Source organism: Epinephelus lanceolatus, chromosome 8 (genome assembly GCF_041903045.1).
Source record: "Epinephelus lanceolatus isolate andai-2023 chromosome 8, ASM4190304v1, whole genome shotgun sequence".
NCBI lineage: Eukaryota > Metazoa > Chordata > Actinopteri > Perciformes > Serranidae > Epinephelus > Epinephelus lanceolatus.
In genome coordinates this window covers 31787711-31802446 of record NC_135741.1, presented here as the reverse complement: position 1 = coordinate 31802446, position 14736 = coordinate 31787711, and the positions used below count along the sequence as shown (strand labels likewise).

At 41.1% G+C, this 14736-nt stretch overlaps 1 protein-coding gene across 3 annotated transcripts in view; it reads left to right on the top strand.

The window, feature by feature from the left end:
• Positions 1 to 14736, top strand: part of LOC117258922 (helicase ARIP4-like) — a 99185-nt gene that overhangs the window by 74964 nt on the left and 9485 nt on the right. For all 3 annotated transcript variants that reach the window (XM_033630165.2, XM_078170197.1, XM_033630166.2), the window contains 6 exons: positions 4106 to 4349; positions 8102 to 8235; positions 8491 to 8664; positions 12718 to 12938; positions 13358 to 13540; positions 14097 to 14230. In XM_033630165.2, coding sequence (XP_033486056.1) covers positions 4106 to 4349; positions 8102 to 8235; positions 8491 to 8664; positions 12718 to 12938; positions 13358 to 13540; positions 14097 to 14230 — 1090 coding nt within the window. The remainder of the gene's footprint in view (positions 1 to 4105; positions 4350 to 8101; positions 8236 to 8490; positions 8665 to 12717; positions 12939 to 13357; positions 13541 to 14096; positions 14231 to 14736) is intronic.

The following is a 14736-nucleotide window of genomic DNA, read 5'->3' as shown; positions in this document are numbered from 1 at the left end:
TCATCACTGGTGACACAGATAGAAGTCTGCACCTTGCTTATCATCCACAGAACGAGGCTGCACGCCGACATTTTCAGAACAAAATAAAACAGGCTGCAGTGAGAGACTCTCTCCATGGAATATTTAGAAAATAGCGGGTTTGTGCACTTAGTCCTATTAAGGCAAGTTCAGGGGTTCAGTGTTGCCGTAGCCCACAGGAACAGCGCTCAACAACCCTTGTTTTTCTCAGAGTGAGGATTAGAATATATGCAGTTCATATAACCCGGCCAAAATTAATCTATGTAAAATCGTATGTCATATAAAACAGTGATGGTCAAAGTTGTTAAAGTGAAATTTAAGGTGTGTTGATTGATTCATGTCTGCACCTCATGCATTGAGTAACATTACAAGTCGCCTGCAGTCGGCCCAGTGAATTAAGTTATTTTTTACTCCGACAACAGCTGCTGCAAGAGGCACTGAGTCATCCTTTCATTTATATTTACAGTCTGCTAATAAAACTGACACACGCAGGGCGTCGGTGGCTTAGTGGTAGAGCAGGCACCCCATGTACAAGGCTGTTGCCGCAGCGGCCCGGGTTCGACTCCAGCCTGTGGCCCTTTGCTGCATGTCACTCCCTCTCTCTCTCCCGCCTTCATGCTCATCTGTCCTATCGATTAAAGGCTTAAACATGCCCACAAAATATCTTAAAAAAAAAAAACCTGACACACAACTGGGCCCTGAGCAGAGCGACCGCCTGCTATTGACCAATCAGTAGACTGCAGTGTTCACAGCTCCACCTCTTAACACCAGATCTGTGTGCTAGGTACCCCAACAGAGGGATCACCAAAAATGGGGACAGTACAGAGCGGTGCCATTGATACCATCTAAAACTTTTCATGGTGGAAACAAGCATACTGAGAGGAAAAAAAAAAAAAAAAAAAAAAGCGTATCGAACTGAACTGAACCATGCCGTACTGCTTGGAGGAAATGGGGCTTTAGTTGTAGGTTAATGGAGGCAATCCTAGACTGTGGGGGGCCAAACACCAGACATTTGCCTGGTTTACACTCTCTCTCTCTCTCTCTGGTGAATAATTCCAGAACTTGTTGTCCTCTTGACCCAAGCAGAGGAAACAGTCCTGCTTCCCATAATCTACGTCTGTGTGTGCTTGTTTGTGTGTGTCACCGCTGTTTTTTTTTAATGTGTGTGTATATGTGTGTGTGTGTGTGTGTGTGTGTGTGTCCACCCCCTCTCACTCTGAAGTGCATCTCTCTCTCTTTGAATGATGACCTCGCTTTCATCTCACTCCCCTCTCCTCTTTCCTTTCCTGTCTGCCCCCTGAGTGTCTCTTTAGAGTGCTCACAGTGTGTGTGTGTGTGTGTGTGTGTGTGTGTGTGTGTGTGTGTGTGTGTTGATGTTGAGGCTCTGTGCATTTCAGGAATCGTTATATAACTGTTCTGTAAGGTTGAGTTGGAGGGAGGAGAGGGTAAAACGGGGATGTGTAAATCCAGTCTGGGACATCTTCATGTGTTTTGCTGCTCTTATCTCTATAGGACATAATAACTATAAACTTGTGTCCAGTGTCATTAAAGCTTTTACATTTACTGTTCCAGACACACAATGTTTGGCAGCTCATTCCTGGAAATGTGGCGTACAGGAAATTATGTTTCCTGTTTTTCCTTTTCTTTTTTTTCTTTGATTGAAATAACTTGAACAAGAACATGGTTTTAAAATAGCCACTTTACATTATTATCTGAAGAGGAATAGTATTTGTAGCCTAAAGAAACATATTAGAAATATTCATCTGTTCTTATGTTTAGCTTAGCCAAAGTTGTTTGTGTCTCCAGTCCTGTTTGTTTGTGTGTTAGCAGGGTATTCAAAAAAGTCTTTTGGACCCAGTCTGTGTGAAAAATCTACCTAAATCTGACGTGCATGAATTTATTTTAACATAAAAGTACAATTAGACTGATATGTGTATTCATAATTTGGAACTAGCCCAATGTGAGTCCAGAGTCAGCACTGTTTGTGAGTGAACCCGAGTTGTGAAGACCTCTGGTGTAGCACGTCTGCCACAAAATTTTTATGGGTGGAGGTACTAGGACTCTAAATGTATTTTTAAATGTATTTTATTACATCTGTGATTTAATGAAACTTTTTTTATATCTCTCAGGCAGTAACTAATGTGATATCACAATAATCAAGGATTGCAAGTAAACTGTTTTTTGAAATGCCACCCTGAGACACATAAGCATACCACACACACACACACACACGCACACACACACACACTCACAAACACATACACACAAAGACAGGCTGCTGTCATTAGCAGCCAGATCAAGAAGTTTGTTATCACGTAGATGGACTGAAGGGGCGTTTTATGTAAGTTGTTTTTCAACATGCAGTGAGCTCATCACCAGCGTCTATGCTCCATTATGTTGAGTGTGTGTGTTGTCTATTTGTGTGTGTGTGTCTGTGTGTGTGTGCGCATGCATGTGCTGAAATTTGGGTTTGCCAGGCGTCATGCAGTGAACACGTCTTGAATGTATTTCTATGGGTGCGTGTGTGTGTGTGGTTTTAACTGAAAATCATGTGTGTGGTGGCAGTGTGTCCTTGTTTGTCCCGTCATCCCAGGCAGATTCTTGGCTGAACTACACATTTGTGTGTGTGTGTGTGTGTGTGCGTGTGTGTGTGTTAGTGTTTGTGTCCTGTCTTGTGTTTCATAAGCCGTCCATATTTATGATCCAGCTCTTACATAAGCCTCAGATCTGGTTCAGTGTGTCTCTGCCAGAACAACTTAGAGAGAGAGGAGGAGGAGAGAAGAAGAAGAAGAAGAAGAAGAAGAAGAAAGGTGAAATTGAAACACAGGCAGAAGAGGACATGGAGAAAACTAGAAATAAAGACGAGTTTAGGAAAAGATCGAGGAATAGAAATAAGACAAACAGAGTTAAAGGTGCCATACAGTGCCATTTTCATGATGTGTTTTTATTGGAGTGTGCTTTGGCTCAGGATGAGAGAAATCTTCTTCATGCTGTTTCGCATATGTAGTTTAGTTTAATGTCAGTTTGAATACATTTGAAAACTTAAATCCTCACAGGCTCCGGCTGGCAACAGCAGTTCCAGTGAGTCAAAGCAGGTTGTTGGGAGTTTCCATTTCAAACACAGTAAACATGCATGTTTAGAAAAATGTCAGCAGCTCGACAAAACAAGTCCTGTTGGATATAAGAATACCTGTACGGGTCTGTGTATAGAGTGACATTTAACCATTTGATCTTGTATATCTGACTACAGTAGGGGTGTCATCCACACCTGTGGCAAACCCATCTGAGCATATTTAAACAATATGTTTACCAGCACAGTGAACATATCATGCAAAGATTGGTTACGTGCTTTACTGAGATGATGCGCATGTTTGATTTTGCATTGTTGACATCACCTAATGATTCATTAAAATGATTTATATTGTCCTGTTAACTGACAGTTATAATTAATAGGTGTGTGACTTCAGGTGAAGCCAGCGCTGAGATCAGTTATAAGCAGACACCGTCCTTGTCTTTAAGAGAGGGGTGTCCTGGATGTGACCATTCTTAGTTTTTCATGGTTTAAATGTTTTTGAGTTGTGAAGCCGTCATGCTAACAAGCGGTTTCATGCCATTTCCACTGAGTCACTAACTGTTATACAAGCCATGAAGCTTTTCTGAGTTTGGTTATTTGTGAAATGATGGGAAATTAATCACAAAATAGTGGATTTTTTATGCTAACTTTAACATAGTATGTACAGTATTTCATAGACATACATAAAACAGCGGGTTTCATGCTTCAGAATCAAAGTCAGGTGTGCACTATAGAACAGTGAAAATACTACAGGTCTGAATGTTTTGAGATTTGATTCAGAAATTATTCCTTAATCTTGGCTTTATTTTTGTATGTTGAAATTTTACTATTTGTCTTAGGGCAGTCTCATTCTTTGCAGAATACTGCTAGTAATTTTGGCCTGTTTGTAAATTTCTTTAGAATCATGGATGATAAGATTATAAACTGATAATCATGCCCTGTCACAGTTTGTCCTTTTTTTTTATTTCGCTTTAAATAATGATCACTAATTTTCCACCTGTCTTCCCCACACAGACCAGTCCCACAGCGCCCCCTTCAGCTCAGAGAATGAGGCTCAGGGAGGCGACTCGGCTGCATGGCAGTGTACCCCTCCCCCATCTACCTCACCTTCAGGGGAGACGCCGGCCCACCCTCCTCCCTCCCAGCCTGCTTCTAGACCCCGATCCAGGTCGGCCAGCCAAAGTCCCTCCCCTCCCTCCGCCCTGATGGGACCCAAGAAGAGAAGCTCCAAACCGGCACACATGAGACGCAACATCAGGTACTGAATTCAACGTCCTCGCTTTAACTTGAAAGACTGTCTCAGTTAAAGGGTTCAAATGGACGCCCACATGCTCCTTGTGTGGGGATCAATACACAGTATATGCCCACATGTAGCTAAAAGCTGGATTTATCTGCAGTCCACGGACATCTGGAGTCACCTGTGACATGCAGTTCAATGTAGTAGCAAACAGAGTAAAAAAAAAAAGGGAGAACACAGCATTGATGATATACATTAAACACAATAACAAATCAGACTACAGGGCTGAGTTTCCTTCAATCGTTTTTTGACTAGATTTTAGAAATTGACTCAATGCTTGGCAAGGAGCAACCAGTCAACCTCGAGATGAAAGGGATTACGACAAAATCCCCTGAGTATGTTTCTGCTGAGGTGCAGAGTAAACTAACTCACTCAGCTTATTCAACTCATATTGTCTTTATAATAACATTCATTGCTGGCTGGATAATAGGATTTATCATCTCTCTAGTTTGTCTCTGGATTCCTTCATCCTTATCTCTGATTTCAATCTCATTTGAAGAACAAAAGCACACAATTACTGATGAAATCTGTCAGTGATTATGCAGCCGCATGCTCAGTCTGCAACTTCATTTCCTGCGGCTGCCAGAAACCATAATATAGCTCAGCCACAAGTATGCTGTTGCTTTACATAACAGCATCTTTACAACAACCTCAGACACAGATGCAAACATCTGTTTGTGTATATAAGTGTTAATGAGTGGAGTCATTTCTGTTAGTTACATGTTGCACTGTATTACATTACATCGGTTACATTTCCTCTGATCAGACTGTGCTGAACTTACGTATTATTTCCCCAGAAGTTCATCATTTACCTCATATTACTCTCTCTCTCCTGAAATGAAATTATGATGCTGTCAAAGTATTGGCAACTTTCTGCTTCTAGAGAGATATACTGAGGGGAGTGTGTGTAGGAGGCAGTGGCAGAATGCAACCCACAATGATAATAATAATCATAATAATAATAATATGAGAGGCACACATAGCTCTCATTCTAAACCATGATAGGTATTTATGGTATATTTTTCATATTCTTAATGTAGTTTGTCTATTATATATTTTTGTTCTTGACTTTTGCAGTACTCTGCCTTCATTTCCTCAATATTTTTATTGTGTACCCCGAAGTTGAAAACCTATTTGGCAAACCCTATTCTGATAGTTGAAAAATAAATATATAATATATGATGCACTGCAGGTGCATTAACACATGATATCTTAGATTTATTTAAATTGTAGTGAGCCTAATTTCTTCTTACATCCTAAAAAACAATCCTGAACAACAGCCAACACACACTGTATTGTTAATCGTCTTTTACTGTGTACTTTAGAAACAAAATAGGCTAAATTTTATTCTGGATTTCATGCTGGACTCCTCACTTTTTTGACCACTAAGGGGCAGACAAAGTCAAAAACATGCTAACGGACATGCTGCCCTGTTAAAGTCCTTGTAGCTAACTTGTCTAATAGCTAACGCTTTCACGCCTCCAGCAGACACTTAGCAACATTAGCATTCATTTGGAGTCATGTTTCTGTCCACTAGGACATGTAAGTCCACTGTCCAATTCTAATTTCAGTTGTGGTTTGTTTCCACTGACTCCTGAGAAAAACTCCTGGCTGTTAAACAGCTTAATATTTAATGCTAGGCTACATTCACTAGCTAGTTGCTAACGCTGTCCGCAGGTAGTTAACATTAGCTTGCGGTGGATTTATCAGAGCTTTTGTATCCAGTTGGTAGGGGTGTAACGGTACACAAAAATCTCGGTTCGGTATGTACCTCGGTACACAAGTCATGGTTCGGTTTTTTTCGGTACAGTAATGAAAAAAATAGACAACTATTAAATATCTTTTACTTATTGGTAACCTTATTAAAACATACCACCACAGAAGTTAACTCTTTTTACACAATTTTTGAATGAAACAAATATATCTAAAATCCTGCTTTTTCACATTGTTTGAATGAAAATAGAAATGTAAAAGTGAAAAATAAAATCCTGTTTTTTTTTTAACACATTTTTTGAATGAAAAATATAAATATACATTTCTGCTTTAACAGTTTTACTCAATTAAAATAAAAAGTATAGTGCAGCTGGTCAGCTTTAAAGCCTGATCAGATTCAGTTTTACTAGGAACTTACTTAGCTTTCCCACTTTGTTAAAGTGCAGTAAACAAAACATGCTTCAATATCTAAAGTGCAGCTTAAACAATTTTACTCAACTCCAATGGCGTTGGTTATTTCTTTAGCGCGATGGTCAGGGAAACGCTCTTTCTTTTTAAACGATGACGATATCGTAGTTTACACCAGATTGCTTTTTCTAGTCTTGCCGGTTAACGTTCAAACTCGGGTGGTGTCACTTTAGATGCGTTAGCATGTTAGACGTGTTTCCAAGTACATACCCGACCGCTGTTCTGCAGTGTTGGCACACTGCTTTTGTCTTGTCCACTTGTTTATTTCCATCTTCGTATTTTACCCTAAAACCAAAGTGTTCCCGAACGGAGGACTTAAGGTTTGCGGGTGGGTCTTCAGGTTTGTCAGGCTCACTTGCCATGTTGTCAAAATGTGAGAATGCGCTGCACAAAGTGAAAGCGGAGATTTACGGGACTCGGTCCGTCACTCAATTACGTCCGTCGGGGAACTAGATATTTTAAATGGTTCGGCTCGCAAAAACGGAATTAAAATAAAACAAAATAAAATAAAATAATATCCTGCGCCCAATAATTCGGTACAGGGTCGTGCTGAACCGAAAGTCGTGTACCAAACGGTTCGACACAAATACATGTACCGTTACGGCCCTACCAGTTGGAAATGGCTAGAAACAAAATTGATATGAGATTGAACCAAACTGTAAAAACTAACCAACTATTACACCAAAACTATTAGCTAAAAGAGTAATTTGATTTCATGCTAATATTTAATTTATAGTGGTTAATGTAGCTGTAAAGAAATAGTTGATACCTGGTTGTAACTCCAGTGCTATGACTACGCAAACTAATCACAAGAATAAATGCTGACATTTTGTGTTTCTTCAAACCATTGATATGTTAAATTTGCATGTGTCATATGTTAAATTTGTACATTTCACGTTATGTTTTTTAACTTTTTTAACTAGTCTCTAACATTGGTTTGCTGCTGTTTGCTGCTTGTCAACAGACTCGCCTGAGGAGAAACTCTGCTCATATACATGTCACTATAGCTATGTCACTTTAGAAACATTATGAAATCTACAAATGTTGCAATGTTGGGGCGGCAGTAGCTCAGTCCATAGGGACTTGGGTTGGGAACCGGACAGTTGCCTGTTCGAGTCCCCGTCCAGACCAAAATATGGAGCGTGGACTGGTGGCTGGAGAGGTGCTAGTTCACCTCCTGGGCACTGCCGAGGTGCCCTTGAGCAAGGCACCGAACCCCCCAACCGCTCGGGGTGCCTGACCAAAGGGCAGCCCCCTCACTCTGAGATCTCTCCACTTTGTGCATGTATAGGTCCTGTTTGTGCATGTGTGTGTCTTTCAGACCTGTGTGTAATTGACAAGCAAGAGTGAAAACATTGAATTTCCCCTCAGGGGGATTAATAAAGTAATTAAACTTAATCTGGTTTGCATAAATGTACAATGCCAAAATTTTACGCTGGTGAATGAAACCACATGTCAACCTACAGTTAACAAATACACTGACAATTGTCAGTTTGTGAAACCACATTTATACAAATGTTATTTTTGTGTAGGAAGTTACTGAGGGAGCATCAGTTAGAGGCCGTGACCAAAGCCGCCCAGCAGGATGAGCTGGAGAGGAGGCGACGTCTGGAGCAGCAGAGCAAACAGGATTTCCCCGTACCACTGCTGCCTGAATACACAACTGGTGAGAGCATGTACCTCTCAAAAAAACTTACATAAATACTAACAACACCCACTGGTCCATCAAATGCCAATTTTCCAACATGTACATCCAGATAAATCCCTAATCCCAACTGTTAAACAAATCATTTAAGCTGTGGGGTTCAACTATGTCTCACATCTTCTTTAACTGGGGACTAGTAACCTGCCTGCATACAACATAACGTCTTCTTTCCTCTCTTTCCTTCATCTGCTGTATCATTCCTATCCTTCTCTCCAGGCGATGTGACAAAGCACGTGTCATCGTCGTCAGCATCGACGGCATCGCAGCAAGAAGTGAAGTCGGTCAGGCAGGGAGTGATCTGCCTGGACTCCAGCAGCACTGGCGTCAGCGAGGATGACAACAAGACTAATGTGCCCACCTCCGCCACCACAGAGAGCACACACAAAGCAGGTGAGACAGACTCACACAGTTGTCTTGGAGCAGTTTAGATCAGCAAAACTGCTCAAAGAAGTTGTTTTAATATTTCATAATTTATTCATAATTGTCTGAAACAAATACTTTAGATAAGAGGAGTGTTTATACCTTTTTTCTACAAGTATTATGACTTGAGTGTCTTTTCCTTGAAAGAAATGAGGTGTTTTATTTTGAGTTAAATTTCAGTGGATCTTTTTGTTACTGTTTGCTAGCATTCTTCCTTTTCATTAGCTGAGATAAAAGAGTGAGGTTATACGTAGGACAAAAGCAGACTGACGGGCAGAAGTGCAGAACAGCTTTCTATCACGTGTGAAAAAACACTTTTGGAAATCAGGATAAGGATAAACTCCTTAAATCTGTGGCTCATGTCTGGTGTATTAACAATAAAAATCTAAATTTTCTAGAGAAAATGCATTTCATATAAAGTACAACCCCTTTTCATGTTAACCAGGCTATATTTCTATCATAAAATAATGACGGAGGAGTTCAGATGCCTGAATTAGTGCCCCACACATCGAAGGTCTCCGACCCAGATAACCCTTGAACCTCTGATTGCGTAAGTGGGCTAGTAGGTCAGTCATGAAAGCAGATAGCGACACAGAGCTGTGAAAACCCATCATCCAGTTGTATATTCTGAGCTGTCCGCATAGCTTGGCAGAGCCTTAAATAGGCCAGATACTAATTCTTAAAATGCCTTAACAGCCCAGTGTGAGCATTGGTACAACGTGTGAAGAGTTTGTATTTCACATGTCAAGTGTGCAAGTTACACCAACATTGAAGTCCACTTTTATAAAACGATGGATAGATTCACAGATTTTCAACTCACTTCCATTATTTATTATCATTTTTAAAGGGACAGTTCACCCCCCAAAAATCAATCACATATTTTTCCTCTTACCTGTGGTGCTGTTTATCAGCCGTAGAAATGTCTGCCCTTTTTTTCATATATTTGAAAAACTCAACAAGATAATTCACAGACCTTGTCGTGAGCAGTTTCACATGAGAACATTTTTTCTTTCTACCTAACTGCACCCATCAATCGCATCACTGCACAGAAGGAAGTGTGCATCTACTCATGAGTGAGAGGCTTGTGCATTTCACAGTGCAAGATGTAAACATTGAAGGCGTCCTCCTCTGCTGAACTGTAAAGGTAGCTAGCTTAGAGATGCTAGGTGAGTTAGCAGTAGATTCACACTTTCGCCTGTGCTGTGATGCGGTTGGAAGAAGTTTGGAAGAAAGAAAATAGCTCCTACATGAAACTGCTCACAACAAGGTCTGTGGATTATCTTGAGTAACCAGGTCAGGATTTTTGGAAAGAGACATTCCCGTTGAACTTTCAGATGTATTTATTTTTTGGTGCCTTGAGTACCACAAGTTGAGTGCTATCTTGTTCCAAAGAAAGCAGGCAGACATCTCTTCTGCCGATATCTACAACACCTGGCAATTCACACTAAAACAGTCTAGATTGTTTTTTATTTTGGGATGAACTGACCCTTTAACATGGCTTTGACGATAGCTTCTGTTCCCTAAAAACCTGACATTCTATGGAAGTTTAAACGGTCAAATATCGTGTTAAAAAGCAGAAGTTCACAGGTCAGAAGCAGGCGGTTGTTTAAAATAAAGACCTCACATGTTTTATGATCCCTCTTTCAGTACAGCATATAAAGAGGTGTGAAGAAAAAAGACATAACCCTCTTTCAAACATGGAATGTGTAACATTGCTGTTAAAGTAATGGATTTACAGTTTTCTATCATAGGTGTTAGTGAATGCACCGTTATGAAAAGAGCTACAATCACAATAAGAATGAATGAAAGTTGAATGTTCAGGCAGAGAGGTCAGACTGATGCTCTGATGATAAATGGGATTTTTTTTTTAAATGTTTATTCTCTTGACTTTGATGTCATCACAATTAGACCCTTCAGCTGCCCAGTTCAGCCACAGACCGTGAAGCCAATCCATTGCTGCAATTTGAGGTCCACTACCTTGCTCCAAGGCACATCTAGCAGTCACTGAGGGAGGGATCTATCAAAGGAAAATATCACTTGAATACACAGTTCTGGTAGTTTTTATGTCTGGTGGAAACATCACATCTCTAAAGCATCAGTCTTTCAGAGATTAAGCAAAGCAACCCTAATAGCCTCATGACAGCCATGCGTTTATTAAATTACACACTGTTTCAAATTGCTTTCTGAGCCCAGGGGTCTGGAAAGTGGGCACATTAAAAGGCCGCATCAGCTTCAATTTCCAGGAAATAAAACGGAGGATTGAAAAACAACCCGAATTTTGAATGAGGTTTTTATTCAGAAAGCCACAAAACAGCAGACATGTGGGCCAGTGTTCGTCTGAAACCTCGGGATGATTTGTCAGAATGAATGTTGGTGATAATGTTCAAAAACGCGTCCAAAGAAAACACCAACCGCTAAATCAATCAGAGTGAGTGACTTCTACGGTCATCTTAGCCTTCGGCAAAGACAATATGAACGAAGTTTAACTTTATTTCAAACCCTGGCACTATTGCAGATTGCTTTGAATTCTTTCAGGGGCGAACGGACTCCACAACCTCTGTGGAAACATTTTAACCCAATTAGTGAAAGTCTGCCTACACATTTAAACGGCTGAGGTCAAAAATCTCTTCTGTTCCTGTGAAGAGTGTGTGTGTGTGTGTGTGTGTGTGTGTGTGTGTGTGTGTGTGTGTGTGTTTGTGTGTGTGTGTGTAGTTTTCGTAGATTAGCTGCCATGTGCATCAGAATATTTAAAACCTCCTCAGGGTACATCATGTACCGTTCCCTTATTGCCCAAGTAGTCTCACACACACAAACACACACACACACAAACACACACACATGGACACACATTCACAGAGCCACTCAAACAGTCAAGGATAAACACACACTTTTAACACACACTCATTTGGGGATAAACACACATAGGTTCTGTATTGAAAGAAGACATAGGCAAACTGAAGGCACACACACCTACAACACAAACACACACACAAATAAGAGCGAGAGGTGAGATGAACACAGATAATGTGTCGATTTGGGAGCAGAGACGGACAAGAGTGAAAGAGAGAAAAAACAAATAGAGGGAGGGGAGGAAGAGAGATGAAGGGAGAGAGTGTCTGTGGGGCAGATCAGAGCGGGTCTATGGAGCAATAAAGCTGGCTAATCCTGGTTATGAGCCAGAACACACACACACATACACACACACACACACAAACACACATAATGAACACACACACACACTCGCAATGGCACAGTGACATTTCTAGTTGGGGTTGCATAACCAGTCTCCCCCTCCACTCTAATCCTACTTGTATAACCAGCCATTCACTGCAGTTATATAAGCTCTCTCTCTAGCACACACACACAAACACACACACACACACACACACAAACATACTGACACACACACCTCCTCTCCCTGTTGTGCCCCGCCAGCTTGTGTAACTTTCACCACTTGATACCGTTGACGTTGAAGTCCTTTTTATCAGATATGGATTTCAATCTGTCTGCTTCACACACACACACACACACACACACAAACACACTCAGTGACGTCTGTGTTTGATGTAACATCACGCTCATGACGGAGCCACTGTTCACCACATCACTTGAGATGAAGGTCAGTGATGAGGGCCAATGATTGTTAAGAATTGTTTTCATTTTTTTGCAGTCATTCAGTGAGAACATGTACTGAGTTCCTTGTTCAAGACTTCCAAACGTTGTCTTGTGTTCAGCTTTTTAGTTTCCTCTGAAAAAGTTTACACGGTTCTTCATCAGAAGGCGCTATCAGAGAGAAATAAACGCCCCTCCTAAAATGGACCTCCAATGGAATTTTTGGAATTTCCTCTAATGTTTGTCCATTATTTCCTGTTAGTTTGTGTGGAAGTATTTTTCATTTAAATGCATATGTGAGAGCAAATTCAAATCCTTTTGAGTTGCTTTGTGAACTTTGATGTAGAAGAAACAGTTTGCAGGACTTGTTGTGTAATTTTTTTGAAACATTGTCTGCTTCCTCCTGTGCAGATGTGATCGATCTGAGCTCAGGCGAGGATGACGCCATCGTCCACGTCAGCAGCGAATCGGCCATCGAGGAAGAAGAGAGCGAGCCGAGCGGCGCGCACGCTAATGACGTCCTCAACCGACCAGACACCCAGGGCAGGGTGCTGGTCAACGTGAACCATCCATCTACGGAGAAGGACATTTTCTTGTCGCCTCAGCTGGCGCGAGCAGTCAAACCTCACCAGGTATTGTTATTATTACTGCTGCAAGCAAAAACAAATGCTTGGCCCTTTTTGTCTGGTTGTCTGGTCCAAATAAGTGTCTGAGTATTTTAAAGTGTGTTTCATTGCTGTGTCCATATCTTCCTTTCATACTGCGAAAATGACTTCCTTCATAATTCAGATTTCTTGACCTTTTCTAAGTCAGGGACAGCAATGTGTGATCTTTCCTTCACTTTTAATGAGATATCATCTCTACTTTTTCACCACCAACCTTCTACACTGTTCACCTGTCTCTCACTTCCTCCCACGCTCCAATTCACCACCTCGCTGTCTTATCGCCATGGCCACAGCTTCAACTTTCTCTCGTCACCATCGTCCCTCTCTTTCTGCTTTGGTTCCATCACTAAATTCTCCTTCTCTTCTCTTTTCCGTCTCCTCCTCAGATCGGTGGAATCCGCTTCCTGTATGACAACCTGGTGGAGTCCGTGGAGCGGTTCAGCAGCAGCAACGGATTCGGCTGCATCCTCGCTCACAGCATGGGCTTGGGCAAAACGCTGCAGGTCATCTCCTTCATCGACGTCCTGTTCAGGAACACCCAGGCTCACACCGTGCTCGCCATTGTACCTGTAAGCACCTGTGGACTTGATGCTGTAATACAAGGAAATATGGAGGGGTGGATCAATAAGTGCTCAGATGGAGACGATATGATAATGAATAACAATACTGATTCAATCAAAAAAATTACAAACCTCAAATTTATGCTAATAAACGTGAATTATTATTTTGGTGACAAAGTAAATGGATGTGTGATTAAGTTATCACAAGAAGCTTAACATTTGCTGCGGTTTACAATGAAATTCATCATTAATTAATTCATTGGTAATTTAGGATAAACTTTGTAGCCTGTAGATTGTCAGAAAGACAAAAATGCCCATCACAAGATGTACCCCAGCCCACAATTATGTCTTAAAATCACAGTTGCTAAAAAAAAAAAAAAGCTATAACATACCATATCTCTGGTGCTTTTACTTCTAAAATGTCTAAAATGAGTGATCCAAGTTTAAACTGTAAAATTTTCTATCAGTCAGTGGATCATTTCAGCACGAGATTACACATGAAGAGAATCAATATGGGGACGATGAGGACTGAAGATTGACTCAGAGTATTTATCCATTACTTCAGGTGAACACGCTGCAGAACTGGCTGTCAGAGTTCAACACGTGGGTCCCGCCCCCGGAGGCGATACCTCCAGATACCGACCCAGGACTGCTGACGCCTCGTGCCTTCAAGGTTCACATTCTCAACGATGAACACAAGTGAGTAATGAAATCATTTTCTTTTTAGCTCCCACCTGCTTACTTTATACATAGGAAAATTGAACACAGTCACTTTAAGAGAAACACGCATCATGACATTGTTCTTGAAAGTAGATAAAGAGTTTTGATTTCTTAAAATAACAAGAAGCAAGAAAGACACACACATGCAGCAGGGCCATTGGTTAATTTAAGGCCATCTCAGGAGGCTGGATACAGTTACATTCATGCAAAGCAGTGAAGAGACTTTACTTATCGCTTTAAAAAAAGACAACGCTGACCCTCTGATCCAGCCTGCCTCTTCACTATATCCCCATCTGGCTGGCCTTCTCTTCTGTCTCTCCATCATCCTCTTTCTCGACAGCTGCCTCGGTTGGAAAGATTTTCAAACTCTCGTGCGTTGTGTGTGTGTGTGTGTGTGTGTGTGTGTTGGGATTAGAGGGGAAAGAAGGAATGCTGCAAAATGAGTGCACAGTTTCGTGATACAGTCCTGTTGGGGAGTGACACAG